General features: G+C 45.6%; 1 protein-coding gene, 1 long non-coding RNA gene and 1 pseudogene across 2 annotated transcripts in view; 1 reads left to right on the forward strand and 2 right to left on the reverse strand.

The window, feature by feature from the left end:
• Positions 1-3,292: 3,292 nt before the first annotated feature.
• LOC123132291 (tyrosine-sulfated glycopeptide receptor 1) lies at positions 3,293-6,952 on the reverse strand. The gene has a single exon (XM_044552086.1). The coding sequence runs from the start codon at positions 6,756-6,758 to the stop codon at positions 3,564-3,566; it is 3,195 nt and encodes a 1,064-aa protein (XP_044408021.1). The 5' UTR covers positions 6,759-6,952; the 3' UTR covers positions 3,293-3,563.
• Positions 6,953-10,320: 3,368 nt separating this feature from the next.
• Positions 10,321-14,306, forward strand: part of LOC123132296 (uncharacterized) — an 11,264-nt gene continuing 7,278 nt past the window's right edge. The window contains exon 1 of the long non-coding RNA XR_006464620.1: positions 10,321-10,609. This is a non-coding gene — a long non-coding RNA (uncharacterized lncRNA). The remainder of the gene's footprint in view (positions 10,610-14,306) is intronic.
• Positions 10,916-14,293, reverse strand: LOC123132295 (tyrosine-sulfated glycopeptide receptor 1-like; annotated as a pseudogene).

The following is a 14,306-nucleotide window of genomic DNA, read 5'->3' on the forward strand; positions in this document are numbered from 1 at the left end:
GCGGTCCAGCAGGGGGGGGGTTTGCCTCCTTTTTTTTGTATTGTTTTCTGTTTTCTTTTTATTTATTTTCTTTTATGTTTTTTTAATTATATATAAACACTTAGGCATTTAATAAAAATTTGTTTGTTGCATCATAATTATCCTTGTAATATTCGTCAACCACCGAACAATTTTATTTTAAAATTTGAAAACTTTTATTGTTTTCATCAATTTGAATTTTGAATTTGAACGGTTTCGAATTATTTCGAGGTTAGCAATAGTAATCGGGATGACGTGCCATGATTAGCGTGGGATTACTGTAGCAAGATTATCCGGGCGTTACACCAACCAGGCATGTGCGGGAAGCAAGAGGCCTGTTTGGTTGCCTGGTTTCACTATCGGGCCTGCATCGCACGCTTCTTAAAGCAGCCCAGAGCCTGGCTCGCTGGAAACGCTAGAATCAGCAGTTTCTTCGCAAGCTAGGCTGAGCCGAGCGCAAGGGAGCGGGCCCTTGCACGAGTGGAGATGAGAGGGATGCGAGGTGATTACGTGAGGTCTTCTTCAACCTCCAGTAAGCTCCTACCTAATCTCCTCCCTCAGATCTACACAACAATGCTTCGGTTCGAGGTAAGCTCTACACGAAAAAGATGCACCTCAATGCTACGGTTCCGTTCAGGCGATCGGTTCATAGTTTTGTCGACCGTAAGTTCTTAATATTGTGTTCCCGTTTGGAGCTATTCTGAATGAATTTTGTTAGATTCGTCATGCACGATCGATCATTTGAAATTTCCTTTGACCAGCAGTCTAATCTCGCAGTTCCTCACAACATTCGTGTTGTAAGTTTTTGGTTTCGACGATCGTAGCTTCATCTCTCTTTGAGCAGCAGTCTACTGCACTGACGCCGCCATGTCGAGCTCCTCTGTCCTCTACTCAAAGCCCTCCTATTCGTCCCTCTCGACGCCGAAGCCCTTCCCCTTGATCTCCTTGCCCACGTCCTACTACACTAGAGTCGTTTTCAGCGTCGCTCATCTCGGCCTACTCTCTATCGTTCTCCTACTGCACTGATGTTGCAATGGCGCATACACTGCTTTCTTGTGTCCTCTGCCTCCGTGCACACTGCAGTTCACCGCGCCGCCCACGGGGTCGATCATCTTGGCCTCCTCTCTCTCGCCCTACTACACTGGAGTCATTTCCGGTGTCGATCATCTCAGCCTCCTCTCTCGTCCACTACACTGACGATACTATGGCGCGAGCATTGCATTCACCTCCTCTGTCGATTGTCTTTGCGCGAGCACCGCAACTAGTTCACCGATGGTGTCGCTCGCCGTGCTGCCGACGGGGTCACTCATCCACGACACCATGCTCGTCATGTCGGAGACAGCGCCATGGCCACTATCCACCGCAGTCGCCATGGTCCGGCGCACACTGCATTTCTGTGTGCTAAGTACAAGTGCTAGCTCTTAATCATACCTCATGCGGGCAACCAAACAGCATGTAGTTTTATGCGCCCCTAATGCAGGCAATCCATATGCAGGCAACCAAACAACTTGTAGATGTCGCATATGAGGCTGTTTTTCGAGAGCCAGGCTGATTGGAGAAGGGTATGCAATACAGGTACTGCAGCCGATGACAACCAAACACGCCCAATATGTATGTGTGTGTACTATTGTACTTCTTCTATTTAGCATGCCTTCGAAAGTTCTTCACGAGCCAGCTTCTCTGTCTCCGTGTGGGAGCCAGCTCGAACACATCAGCTCCTGGAAGCCTGCTTCGCGGAGACCCGTCCTGCCGCAGTGAAATTCCATGGAGCAACAAAAGTGGAGCTCCTAAAAAAAGAGGAAGGTGGAGTTGCTCTAATTTACACGAGAATGCCATCGAAGTCAATCCTATACCAATTCGCGCGACGCCTTTCCCCTCGTCATTTAGTTTCTCTCGTCCTCTTGTCCCCTTTCTCCCCAGACGGTAACCCTAGGAGGGCGCCACCAAACCGCCGCCACCCATCCGACGCGGCGCTGATTCTCTGCCGCACCCCTGCAGGTTTCCCATCCCATACCCACTGCAGTCGCTGCCCAATCTCCCCCTTACCACCGCCCATCATTAACGCTCTCGGACGCCTGAGCCTGCTTCAACTCCCTCCGTTGCTCGTCGCTGGTACCCAGTCAAGCTTGCTGCCGGATCCAAGCCAGAGAGCCCCTCCTAGCTCTCTTCCCCACGTCGGCTTCCTTACTGGCTATTTCGAGTTTGTATAGTGTTTGGAGCTTCTCTCTGCTCCCGAACGAATTGCTACTTCCGTTTGAAGCTGGTTGCGACTGGCTTCACGAGAAGCTGGCTATTTCGGGAAGCCGGAGAGGATCCGAATGGGCCCTTAGTGCATGTGAGTCTGGCATGTTTTGTGTGTCTGTTGGTGTTCACATGTATACTTTTGGTGTTTCTGTGCGCACTTTAGGTGTTTTTGTGTCTACTTTTCAAAACAATGAGTTTGTGTTTGTGTGTGTACTTTTTTTATTTCCCGAAGCAGAGCACGCTTGGCAGATCACAATTTCCAGCTGTTGGGCTGTGCGGCTGTGGCCTGTGAGCCTCGCCACTGGGCCAGCCTTCTCCCTCCCTCTCGCCGCGAGATAAACCGAAGAACCGGCTACTCTCTAAAAAAACAGGGAACCGGCGAACGGCGGCCACCGCCACCTCTTCCCGGACCAGCCGCGCAGTGAGAAAAGGTCAGTGATCACCTTCTTTCGCCCCTCCTATTCGTCCCGCTTCCCTGCACAGGCTGATTGCGCGGTGTGGCCGTGTGGTGCGTGCTATTCGTGGTTGGGGAATCGGGATGCTGCCCTCCATGATTACTCATCGCAGATTTCCCAACCGCTCAAGGATTGGCCCAGACTGAGCTCTGGAATTTGCAGACCAAAGCGAATCGAAGCAAACTCCCATGTAGGCTTCAATTCAGAAATCCGAATGCCGTAGAATGGCCATCCTTTTGGCCTCATGTTGACGTTTTACAGACCTAGGCCTTCTAGGAACCCTAACATTTGGGGAAATTTTCGGTGTCTTCCTAATTTTTCCCAGTATTTTTATTTTCCTTTTAAGTGCTTCTAAGAAACATGTATTATGTGCTTGCTGTGCTCTTTACATTGCCGATGCGAAGCTTGGTGAACGGTTTGGTTCATGTATATTGTCGCCTTGTATCGTATCGAGTCAGTGGTACTTCTGTGAAAGGGCATTTTGCCCACTTAACTGAACCCTAGTAACATGTAGGGATTTTGCACTCTAACTCTCCACTTATGTGGAATTCTTAATGAGCATGCTGGATAAGAACTGAGTAATTTTGCACTTGTTTACCATGGAGTATATGATAATTTGAGAAAAGGAAGGCCATGAATGAATTACAAACTTTAACCTGTTAGCAGCCATGCAAAAGAATTACTCCTCCGTCCCAAAATAAGTGTCTCAACTTTGTACTAACTTTAGTACAAAGTTGTACTAAGCTCAAGACACTTATTTTGGGACGGAGGGAGTATAAGATTAGACAGTACTAGTTAGATGGAAGCTACGTCTGCCATGTGCAATTGACTACAAGATAATCATGTCTAACCACTTTCTATCTTAACTGAATTTCGTGTCTGCAGCTTGGCGTCTATACTTTCAAGGAAGGAGACTATCTCCTGTATGGTTGGCCTCACGAAAGGATTATAGTGTACACACTTGCAAGCGGCTTCGAGCACCTTCAACATCTGCTCTTCATACCCTGTGCCCCGGAGTGTAGGATCCAGGACCTCAAGCTGCCTCCCTTCTGATTTCATCTCCTGTACCCAGTTCACTAGTTCTTTTGATGAAGACAAGACCAGGACAGGCCGCCTTCCAGTGAGCAGCTCAAGTAGGACCATGCCAAAACTGTACATGTCACCTCTCAGTGTAGCAACCCATCCTTGTCCGTACTCAGGTGGGATGTAGCCCGGAGTGCCAACTAGCTCAGTTGTGAAATGGGTTTGACTGTCAATCAACCTGGAGAGCCCAAAATCTGCAATATAAGCTTTGAATTCTTTGTCAAGCAGGATGTTGCTGGACTTTATGTCACGGTGGACAATGTGAGGCTTGCAGACACCATGGATATAAGAAAGGCCCTGGCTTGCTCCTTGTGCGATCTTCAGCCGTGTTGGCCAGTCAAGAAATGAACTTGCACCACCATCCCCATTGTGAAGCCAGTCGTCCAGGCTGCCATTCTCCATGTAGGGATATATGAGGAATCTTGAATCTCCCTGTATGCCATAACCCCAGAGCGGTACAAGGTTGTCGTGCTGTGCCATTGAGAGTGCATCAACCTCTGCAGTGAATTCTCTGTTCATCAGACACATGTCATCATTAAGCTTCTTGATAGCCAGTTTGAGGCCATCAGGTAAATCAGCCTTATAGACCAGTCCATAACCTCCGCACCCGATGATGTTCTCCTGGTGAAAGTTATTTGTAGCCTTCACAATGTCAGCGAATGTGAGGTTACTTTCTTCTCCCTTTCCTCGTGGCACTATCACTAATGATTCTTCTGAATCAATCTCGATTGAAATAGCTTCCACATCTCCGTTATTGCTGATCCTGTTTTTGGTTATGAAACTGGTATGCTTGAATGTTGCAAGGAGACCCCCAAGCACAAAAAGAATAGCAGTTCCTCCAAAGAACACACCGAATGTAATTTCCATAATGGATTTCTTGCTCCAGTGTTTTCTGAAGCCCGAAGGTCCTTCAGTTGAATCACAACTGCGATGAAGAATATGGCCACACAACTTTGGATTCCCCTCAAAGCTAGAATTTGAGAATGTACTTAGCTGGACTCCATCTGGAATTTTTCCTTCGAGGTCATTGTGGGAAATGTTGAATGCTGAAAGGAAGTGCAGGTTCTTCATTGCCGATGGGATTATACCTGTGAGATGATTGCTAGATAAGTCCAGCACCCGCAGATTTATCAGGTTGCAGAGCTGCCGTGGTATCTCTCCTGATAAGCTATTTGAACTGAAGTTCAGTATAACAAGCGAGTTCAACTGACCAATCTCCTCAGGGATCACACCGGTGAACTTATTATTTCCTAGATTCAATACTTTTGGGAAAGCACTGGTTATCCGATATTGACGTGATGGAGTTGCATAGACAGGAAGTTCAAAGGCTCTTGGGTCCAAACGGGGCGCAATCTTATCTGAATTTAGCATTGGCATCTCCATTAAGGCTGTTGGAATTTCACCTGTAATGTTATTATTTGATATATCTAGATGGAACAGTAACTTTAGGCTTTTGATCCAGCCTGGTATTGGCCCACTGAGTTGGTTATCTTGCAAAAATAACATCTCCAGCTTTGCCAGCTTTGATAGCCAAAGGGGTATGTTTCCAGACAATGAGGAACTAGCTATTGAAAGAACCTGAAGATTCTGAAAACCATCAACTATTTCATATTCTGGCATGGACTCACTCTTGAAGTTGGTCCCCCCGATAAGTAGGGAAGTGAGGTTCCTACAATTCTTGAGTATCCGGAGTGTGTTTGTGATATTTGTAAAATTGTTGAAACCAAGTGATAGGAAAGTAAGGGATTTCAAACTGGCTATTCTTGGTGAAAGCTGCCCATGCAAGTTGTTGCCAGATATCCGCAGTGCAGCCAGCTTGCTGCAAGAGTATATGCTTTCTGGAATTGTGCCGGTGAAGTTGTTGTACAGAAGATCTAAATTCTTCAGATTGAGCAGGCTTGAGAAGTTGACCTTGGAAAGTACTCCGTTGAAGTGGTTGCTCTTGAGGTCAACTGTTATGAGATTTGTGCAGTTGCTCAGAGCTGACGGCAGCTGCCCTGACATCATGTTGTGGTCCAGATGCAATTCTTCTAATTTCTTGAGCTGGCCTATTGAGTCTGGAATCTTGCCGCTGAAATTGTTTCCTCCAAGATTTAGGTTAGCCAGATTTCTGAGCTTGATTATCTGTGCGCCATCGAGCTTTCCATCTAAATTATTGTCCGGAAGCGAGAGGTACTCCAGTAGGGAAGCATCAAAGAGTTCATTGGGGAGAGCCCCCCTGAGGTTGTTGTGACCAGCCTTGAGCACTCTGAGCATGGAGCAGTTGCCAAGTCCTGGAGGGATGCTGCCTGTAAATTGGTTGTAACAGAGCTCAACCACAGCTAACAATGACGAGCTGCTGCAGAAATGACTCGGTATTTGCCCACTGAAGCTGTTGTTGCTGGCGTTGAGCGCGACCAGGTTGTTCATCACTAGCCACGTCGATGGAAACCCTCCTGTGAACAAGTTGCTCGAGATGTTCAATACCTGCAGAGGCTGTGCAGGGGTTGAAGATGGCAGCTCTTGCATGTCTCCTCTGAGGCGGTTGAAGCTGACATCAAGGACGATGATGCTACTGGACGACACGAGCTCCAGCGGCAGGCCACCCGACAGCGAGTTGTGGGACAGGTTGAGGCGCAGCAGCCCGGTGAGGTTGCCCAGCGACGGCGATACGCGCCCCTCAAGGCCCCTCGAAGCCAGCGAGACGTCTGTCACTGACCCATCCGCACCACAGGCGATCCCTTCCCACACGCAGCAGTCGGTGCTGTCCCGCTTCCATGACGCTGCAAGGCCGCCGTCCCGCGATAGCCCAGCCAGGAACTGCAGGAGGGAGCCCTTCTCCCCCTCCGTGCAAGAACTGGCTGTAGAGGCCATGGACAGCAGCAGCACCACCACCACAAGAGCAGCATAGCCAAGGAGACGCATGGAGAATCCGTTGCTGCACTCCTTGCATGAGGAACGGAGCTGCTGCTTCTGCATGGTTTCCTAATCAAAGCTTTAGCAGGAGAACCAGATGATTGAACCTGACCTGGTCAGGAAAGAGGGCGAGGAGGAAGGAGAGGGAGGATTGGACTCTCACATTGACCACAGAAGAGAGCAGGTTTGGGTCAAGGATCAGGGGCTGTGCGGGCGCACATCCACACTGGTGCTCTTCACACTTGCCTCGGGCAGCAGCTTCCTGGCTCTCACCCACGCCATCACGTTTCGGTTGAGGCCGCCTTGCAATAAGCCAATACTCTATCAAAAAGCCCAGACCCTGTTGCACAAAACAATTGGTGCTTTTGGTAGCCACCCTTTGATTCTCGGATTATTGAATCGGTAATGGTACAATGATGCATTTTGTTTAACTACATGATCTGATGGATACGATATGATATGCCCCATCGGAGAAGTATTATTTTTACCAACTTGACTATGCAACAAGTCTCTACTAATCGCAGCAGGTGGTCACTGGTCAGTGGTGTCCGTTCTTGGTCTCTCTCTTTTTGGTGTTTTTATTTACTTGGCCGTTACTTAGTTTGTTACTTCTACTTTATTCACTCATGTAATGTGTTCCTTGTGAATCTAATTAGGACATTAGGTGCTGGTTGGCTGTCAGGTGTCAACTTTGCACAGTCGAGTCTTCAGTTTCAGATTAGAACGTAGACTTGGCATGCATGGAGATGCAAGAGACGTCACGTAAGCAAAGAAATTGCCTGCCACCTAGGCCTTGGGGAGTGCCTACGTGGGACGTGACCACCTTGTGATGTAATGGGAAGAAATTTACATGGGTGATTAGAGTTTCTGTGATGACTGATGAACATACCTGTATATTATATTTAATTTGATTAATGCCACTCCAAATTTGGTGATTTCGAGAAATGTCACTGCAATTTTTAAACTTTGAAAAATGCCATTTCATGCCATTTCCAGTGGCATTTTTCGAAGTCTGCAGTGGCGTTTTTCAAAGTTTGCAAAAATTGCAGTGGCATTTTTTAAAGTTTGAAAATTGCAGTGGCATTTTTATGAATCGGTATAATTTTTTTTGAACCGGCTAATCCTCTTTCCATTATAGAAATAATGGAAATACAGCCATATCCGAGTTCAAACGAAAAAGAAAAGGGAAAAGGCAAGTTCAAACACTCTAGGGAAACCCGCTGTGGGCGCTCGCAATCGAAACACCCACTACGAGGCAAAAACCCTGGAGCACTGTCACCATGCAACAAAGTAGCAAAAGTTCAGCAAAACACCGCAGCCTACGCAGATGCGATACAGCAGGAGCATAGCACGACCGAACAGCTTCAAAAGGGGGAGCTTTTAAGAAGTGCAGCGCCCGAACAGCTTCAAAAGGGGGGGCTTTTAAGAAGTGCAGCGCCAGAATCACCCCAGGTCGGTGCCCGCGTACGCCGTCGCATAGAGCCTCATCATCTCCTGCCGCGCCATGCTCCAGTTCCGTTCGTTCCTTGCCCTTCAGTAGACCTGCCCAATAGGATAGATGTACACAAGCAGTGAAGACAATCTCAAAAGGAGATAATAGTTTCTTAAATTCAAAGGTGGCCTGATTGCTATAATTGGAGTGACATTTATCTAATTAACCCATTATTATTCAGCATTCATGTGCACCTAAGATGCATCACTTAAACAACATTATGTACTCAAATGGGCATTTTATAAGTTTTCTTGCTACCTTGTTATCATGTATCCACCTATTATCAAGCCTTTTCATTTTAGAGAAAAGCGTACTGTGGGTCCCTTAGCTTGGCACTGAGGAACAGTTTAATTTAACAACATGAAAACCGATCGATCGGAAGTAAATCAAAATGGATCTCCGTCGGTCTTTAAAAAACAGAAAGCAATGTTTGAGGCCTAAACATAGCTGAAAAGTGTGCATTTCTTTTTTAAGTTTGCCTCAAAGATGTTTAGAATGTGCATATTACTCCCTTCGATCCTTTTTACTCTGCATATTAGAATTCTCTGAAATCAAACTTCACAAAGTTTGACCGTATTTATATGAAAAAATATCAATATCTGTCATGCTAAAGTTATATAATATGAAACTTTAAGTCATGACACATCTAGTGGTATTGATTTCAGATTATAAATGTTGACACTTTTTTCTACAAAGCTGGTCTAACTTTACGAGGCTTGACTTTAGTCAAATCTTATATGCGAACTAAAAAGGACCGCAGGGAGTACTTCAAAGATGTTTAGAATGTGCGCACATATTTCATCAACATATCCTTTTCGCCTGCTGTGTAGAAGAAAAAAGACAAACATGTGGATCAAAATAAGGTTAGTTTTGCTAATTCATTCACTGGTCTTCGTTGCCTAATGCGTTCCCTGTGAATCTGGCCAACTATTTCAATTTGATGAGTGCTCTAAAAACTTTGTAGACAAAACAGAAACCACCATCAACCACCAGCATTGGAAGGGGATGTAGATCTCCAGCATCACATGATCCAAAGTACATGGATTAAACATGTACAAATGGCATCGGTCGTATTTGCAAAAAAAATTATTTCATATGTGTGTATACTAATTTTATAGACATATAATACATAAAAATCATAGTCAAAGTTTTGTAAAGACCAGAAAAGTCAATCAGCGCCTTATATTTTGAAAAGGAAGGAGTAGTAGAGATATGAGAAGCACCCACCCCCCCCCTCTCCTTCTTCTGCTGGAGCAGCGAACGGAGGCGGGCAGGGCATGAACCGTTGTGTCACCGGCGTTCACAAGGGGGGAAACCATAGTGCTAGCCCAACCATTTCTTCAAAAGATTGGTGAAAAAACTGCAGTCTTGCTTTCATTTGAGCAAACCATATGCATTTCCTATTTGACGCACCTACAGCCGCATGCATTGTGCCGGTCCAACTCTGACATGTGCTTTTGTTGGCCCTACGGTACGTCCGTGCATTTTTTTGTTTTTCATTTCTGCACCTTTTTGTGATTTCTTTCATTTCTTTCCTTTCCATTTTCCCTTTTTTTTATTTTTGACCCTTTACTATTTGTTTGTTTTCTTTGTTAGTAAAAATACACGTTCTTTTCCTTTTTTCTCTCTCTCTCTCTCTCTTATTTCGTTTTGCATTGACATTTTAAAATTCATGAACATTTAAAAAAATACAAGGCGAACATTTTCTTTAGTTACAGATAACATTTTTCTAATACACAATGACCAAAATTTTAAAACATGACTAAACTTTTTATAATACACAGTGATCATTTTTATAAATACCATGAGTATTTTTCCAATACACATTAAACATGATGAACATTTTCTAAATAGAGGACGAACATTTTCTAAATGCAAGCGAACTTTTTTAATTCCATGAAAGTTTTTAAATTCCATTTTTTAAAATAAATTTTAGAAAAAATTAAGAATAAAGAAACCAAAGGAAAAGAGAAATCCAAGCTAAAACTAAAAAAACCAAAAATGAAAATAAATCAATAAAAACTGGCACCTGACGCACTAAACTCAGGTAGCAGTGGCAGCTAACTGGGCCGACCCATCAAGGGCGATCGCTGTGCTGTAGCCTCTCCCCCGATGAGTCCAGTCCAAAAGAAAAGGAAAAAAAAAACTTCCGACGAGCCGCACCTCCAGCACTCTTACCTCCTCCCCTCCCGCCACCGTACGGGCGCCGCCGACCGCCGTTGCTTCGCAGGATCTCTTCTTCCCAAGCGTGCTACATGAAACTATCCCTCCGGCGCAGAGTCGTCCTTGGGGAGCCGCCGTGGGGAACGCCACGGCGCGTTCTTGGCGGACCGCAGCAGCGTGGCGCGCTCAACCTGTTCTGCGAAATGCCGACCCGGACATCGTCTATAGGGCGGCGACCGTGGCCGTCGGGGGTAGCTCGGTGAGTCGCATCGATCATGCTGCAACGCAAGGTCCGTGGGTTCATATATCGTAGCTGTATTGCGTTCTCAATCCACTGAATTCCATGCTTGGACCAAAATTCGGTAGTATATATAACAATCCAACTCCAACACTGCTGGTTTCAAGTTTCAACAAGCGAATCCATTAATCTGAAGCAAACAGCTGAAACCAATAGTGTCTGCACTTGAATGGAAACCATGTTTAACATTCACTGACAAAACAAGGCGATAATTTCACTTGTTTATTATTTTCCCCAAGCTTGTAAAGCTTGAGCATACATAATACTTTAAGAAGCATCCACAATGAAGATGAACTGAGAAGAACTTTCCTAAAAAACATATGTAAAGTTCAAAATGCGAATCTGTTGGGCACTGTACACAAATAAAGTAAGGCTAATCAGAACTAGTGCTTCTAGTGAAGCTGGAAAAATTGAATCTCTGTGTAAAGTACAATATTAGCTACCATGTGGAATTTATCCACTCGTGGTTGACTTTCATGTGTCCAGGTCAGCATTTATACTGGCCAGGCAGGAGACTGCTTCCATGATAGTTGGCCTCCTGAATTGATTATGATCGACACACCTGCAAGCAGTTTGAAGCACCTTCAGCATTTGCTCTTCATACCCTGTTCCTTTAAGTGTTGGATCCAGGACCTCAATCTGCTTATCCTCAGACCTCATCTGTAGAACCCACGGGACAAGTTCTTTTGACGTAGACAGGACTGGAATAGGTCGCCTCCATGTGAGCAGCTCAAGAAGGACTACCCCGAAACTGTACATATCACCTCTTAACGTAGCAACCCATGCTTGCCCATACTCAGGGGGAATGTAACCCGTTGTGCCAACTAACTCAGTTGTGACATGTGTTTGGTTGGGAAGGATCAATCTGGCTAGCCCAAAGTCTGCAACATAAGCTTTAAATTCTTTGTCCAGTAGGATGTTGCTGGATTTGATGTCACGATGGACAATCTGAGGCTTGCAGACATCATGGATATAAGAAAGGCCCAGGCTCGCTCCTTGTGCAATCTTGAGCCGAGTCGGCCAGTCAAGACAGGAATTGGCATCATCATCCCTGTTATGAAGCCAATCATCCAGGCTGCCATTCTCCATGTAAGAATAAATGAGCAGCCTTGAGTTTCCCTGTGCGCAGTAACCCCACAATGGTACAAGATTTTCATGCTGTGCCATGGAGAGTGCATCAACCTCTGCTCTAAATTCTCTTTCCATCAGAAACATTTCACCATTGAGCTTTTTGATTGCCAGCTTGGATCCATCAGGTAGCTCTGCCTTGTAGACTAATCCATAATCTCCATATCCAATGATGTTCTCCTTGTCAAAGTTGTTCGTAGCTTTCACAATGTTGGCGAATTTGAGCTTGTTTTCTTCCCCTTTTCCTTGTGGCCTCTGCATCACCACTAGTGTTTGCTCTGAACTAGAGTAGAATGAAGTTGCCTCATTGCCTCCGTTATTCTTCCTTCGACTTTTTGCTGTAAAACCCTTCATCCTGACTGAGACAAGGAGACGCCCCAGCAACAAAAGAAAAGCAATACCTCCAAAGAACACACCAAATGCAACTGCAAAAATGACCTTATTTCCTTGTTTTCTTGGAACTAGAGGTGTTGAAGCTGGACGACATTTGTGAGTGAGCATAGAGCCACAGAGCTTTGGATTCCCATCGAAACTAGAATTTTGAAATGTATTAAACTGGCCTCCAGATGGAATAGGCCCTTCTAGGTCATTGTTCGAAATGTTGAATGCTGAAAGGAAGTGCAGGCTATTCAATGCAGCTGGGATAGCACCTGTGAGATTGTTGCTGGACAAGTCTAGCACCTGCAAGTTTGTGAGGTTGCAAACCGATTGTGGGATCTGCCCGGATAACTTGTTGAAACTGAAATCAAGTAGAACAAGCACTTTCAACTGACCAATCCGTGGGGGGGTCACACCTGTGAAGTAGTTGTTGCTTAGATTCAACACTGTCGGGAAAGATGTAACAACGCGGTATTGAAGTGATGGACCATCATAAACAGGCAGCTCAAAGACCCTTGGCCTTGCCTTCCAATGAGTTGCGTTTTCAATTGATTTTAGCATTGGCATTTCCATTAAGGTTAACGGGATTTCACCTGTAAGATTGTTGTTTGACACATCCATGTACAAGAGATGGCTTAGGGAGTTGATCCAGCCTGGTATTGGTCCAGTGAGTTGATTGCTAGTTAAAAATAACATCTCCAAATTTGCGAGCCTTGATATCCAATGAGATATTTTCCCAAACAATGGGCATTCTTCGATGTCCAAAATCTGAAGATTCTCAAAACCATTAAGCCAGTCATCCTCTGGCATGAGTTCTCCCTTGAAGTTCTGCCCAATAAGTAAGGTTGTAAGGTTTGTACAGCTCTGAAGGATTCGAAGTGCATCTGTGATGTTTTTGAAAGAATTTTTAGCAAGTGACAGGAAAGTGAGGTGCTTCAGATCACCTATTCGTGGTGAAAGCTGCCCATTTAATTTGTTGCCAGATAGTCGCAGTGCAATCAGATTGCTGCAAGAGTATATGCTCTCGGGAATTTTGCCACTGAAGTTGTTGTACAGAAGGTCTAAAGTTTTTAGTTTGGGCAGGTTGGAGAAATTGACCTTGGTAAGTTCTCCAGTAAAATTGTTGCTCCTGAGGTCAACTGTTATGAGATTTGTGCAGTTGCTCAGAGCTGATGGCAGCTCCCCGGACATGTTGTTGTGATCTAGGTGGAGCTCCTCTAGTTTCTTTAGCTCAGCTATAGAATATGGAATATTGCCACTGAAGCTATTCCCTCCAAGATCAAGAGTAGACAGATTTCTGAGGTTGCTTATGTGTGCACCATCAAGTACTCCATGTAAATCATTGTTAGGAAAAGAGAGGTGCTCTAATGAAGTAGCATTGAAGAGTTCATCTGGAAGTGTTCCACTGAGGTTGTTGTACCCGGCCCTGAGCTCTCTCAGCTTGGAGCAATCACCAAGTCATTGGGGGATGTTGCCACTGAATTTATTTAAACACAGATCAAGCACAGCGAATGATGGTGAGCTGTTACAGAAATGAGTTGGTATGTCCCCTGTAAAGCTGTTATTACTGGCATTGACTACAATCAGATTCTTCATTTCTTTCCATGTGGTGGATGGCAACTGTCCTGAAAATAAGTTGCTTGAGATGTTCAGTACCTGGAGAGGCCGGGCATGGTTTGATGATGGCAGCTTGTGGAGTGTTCCATTGAGCTGGTTAAAGCTGACATCAAGTATGGTGATGCTGCTGGACGACACCAATTCCACTGGCAGACCACCGGACAGCAAGTTGCACGACAGGTTGAGGCGCAAGAGGCTGGTGAGGTTGCCAAGGAACGGTGAGATGGACCCCTCGAGGCCTTGAGAAGCCAGTGAAACACCAGTGACCGTCCTATTATAACTGCTGCAGGTGATCCCTTTCCAAGTGCAGCAATCCGTGCCATCCTGCCATGCGGCAGCGAGGCCGCCGTCCCGCGAGAGCTCAGCAAGGAACTGGCGAAGGGAGGCCTCCTCGTGCTGTGTACAGGAACTGGTCGGAGAGGCCAAGGAGATCAGCAGCACAAGAGCAAGACCAAGGGAAGGTATGTGCAATTTCTTGCTCTGTGTCAGGTTTGAAAACTGGAGTGTCTGCATGGTTTTCTGGTGAAACTAGGAT

Source organism: Triticum aestivum, chromosome 6A, assembly GCF_018294505.1.
Source record: "Triticum aestivum cultivar Chinese Spring chromosome 6A, IWGSC CS RefSeq v2.1, whole genome shotgun sequence".
Classification (NCBI taxonomy): Eukaryota; Viridiplantae; Streptophyta; class Magnoliopsida; order Poales; family Poaceae; genus Triticum; species Triticum aestivum.

Bases quoted from the DNA above. Each gene is read 5' to 3' on its own strand.
- LOC123132291 (XM_044552086.1), bottom strand. From the start codon at position 6,758: ATGCAGAAGCAGCAGCTCCGTTCCTCATGCAAGGAGTGCAGCAACGGA.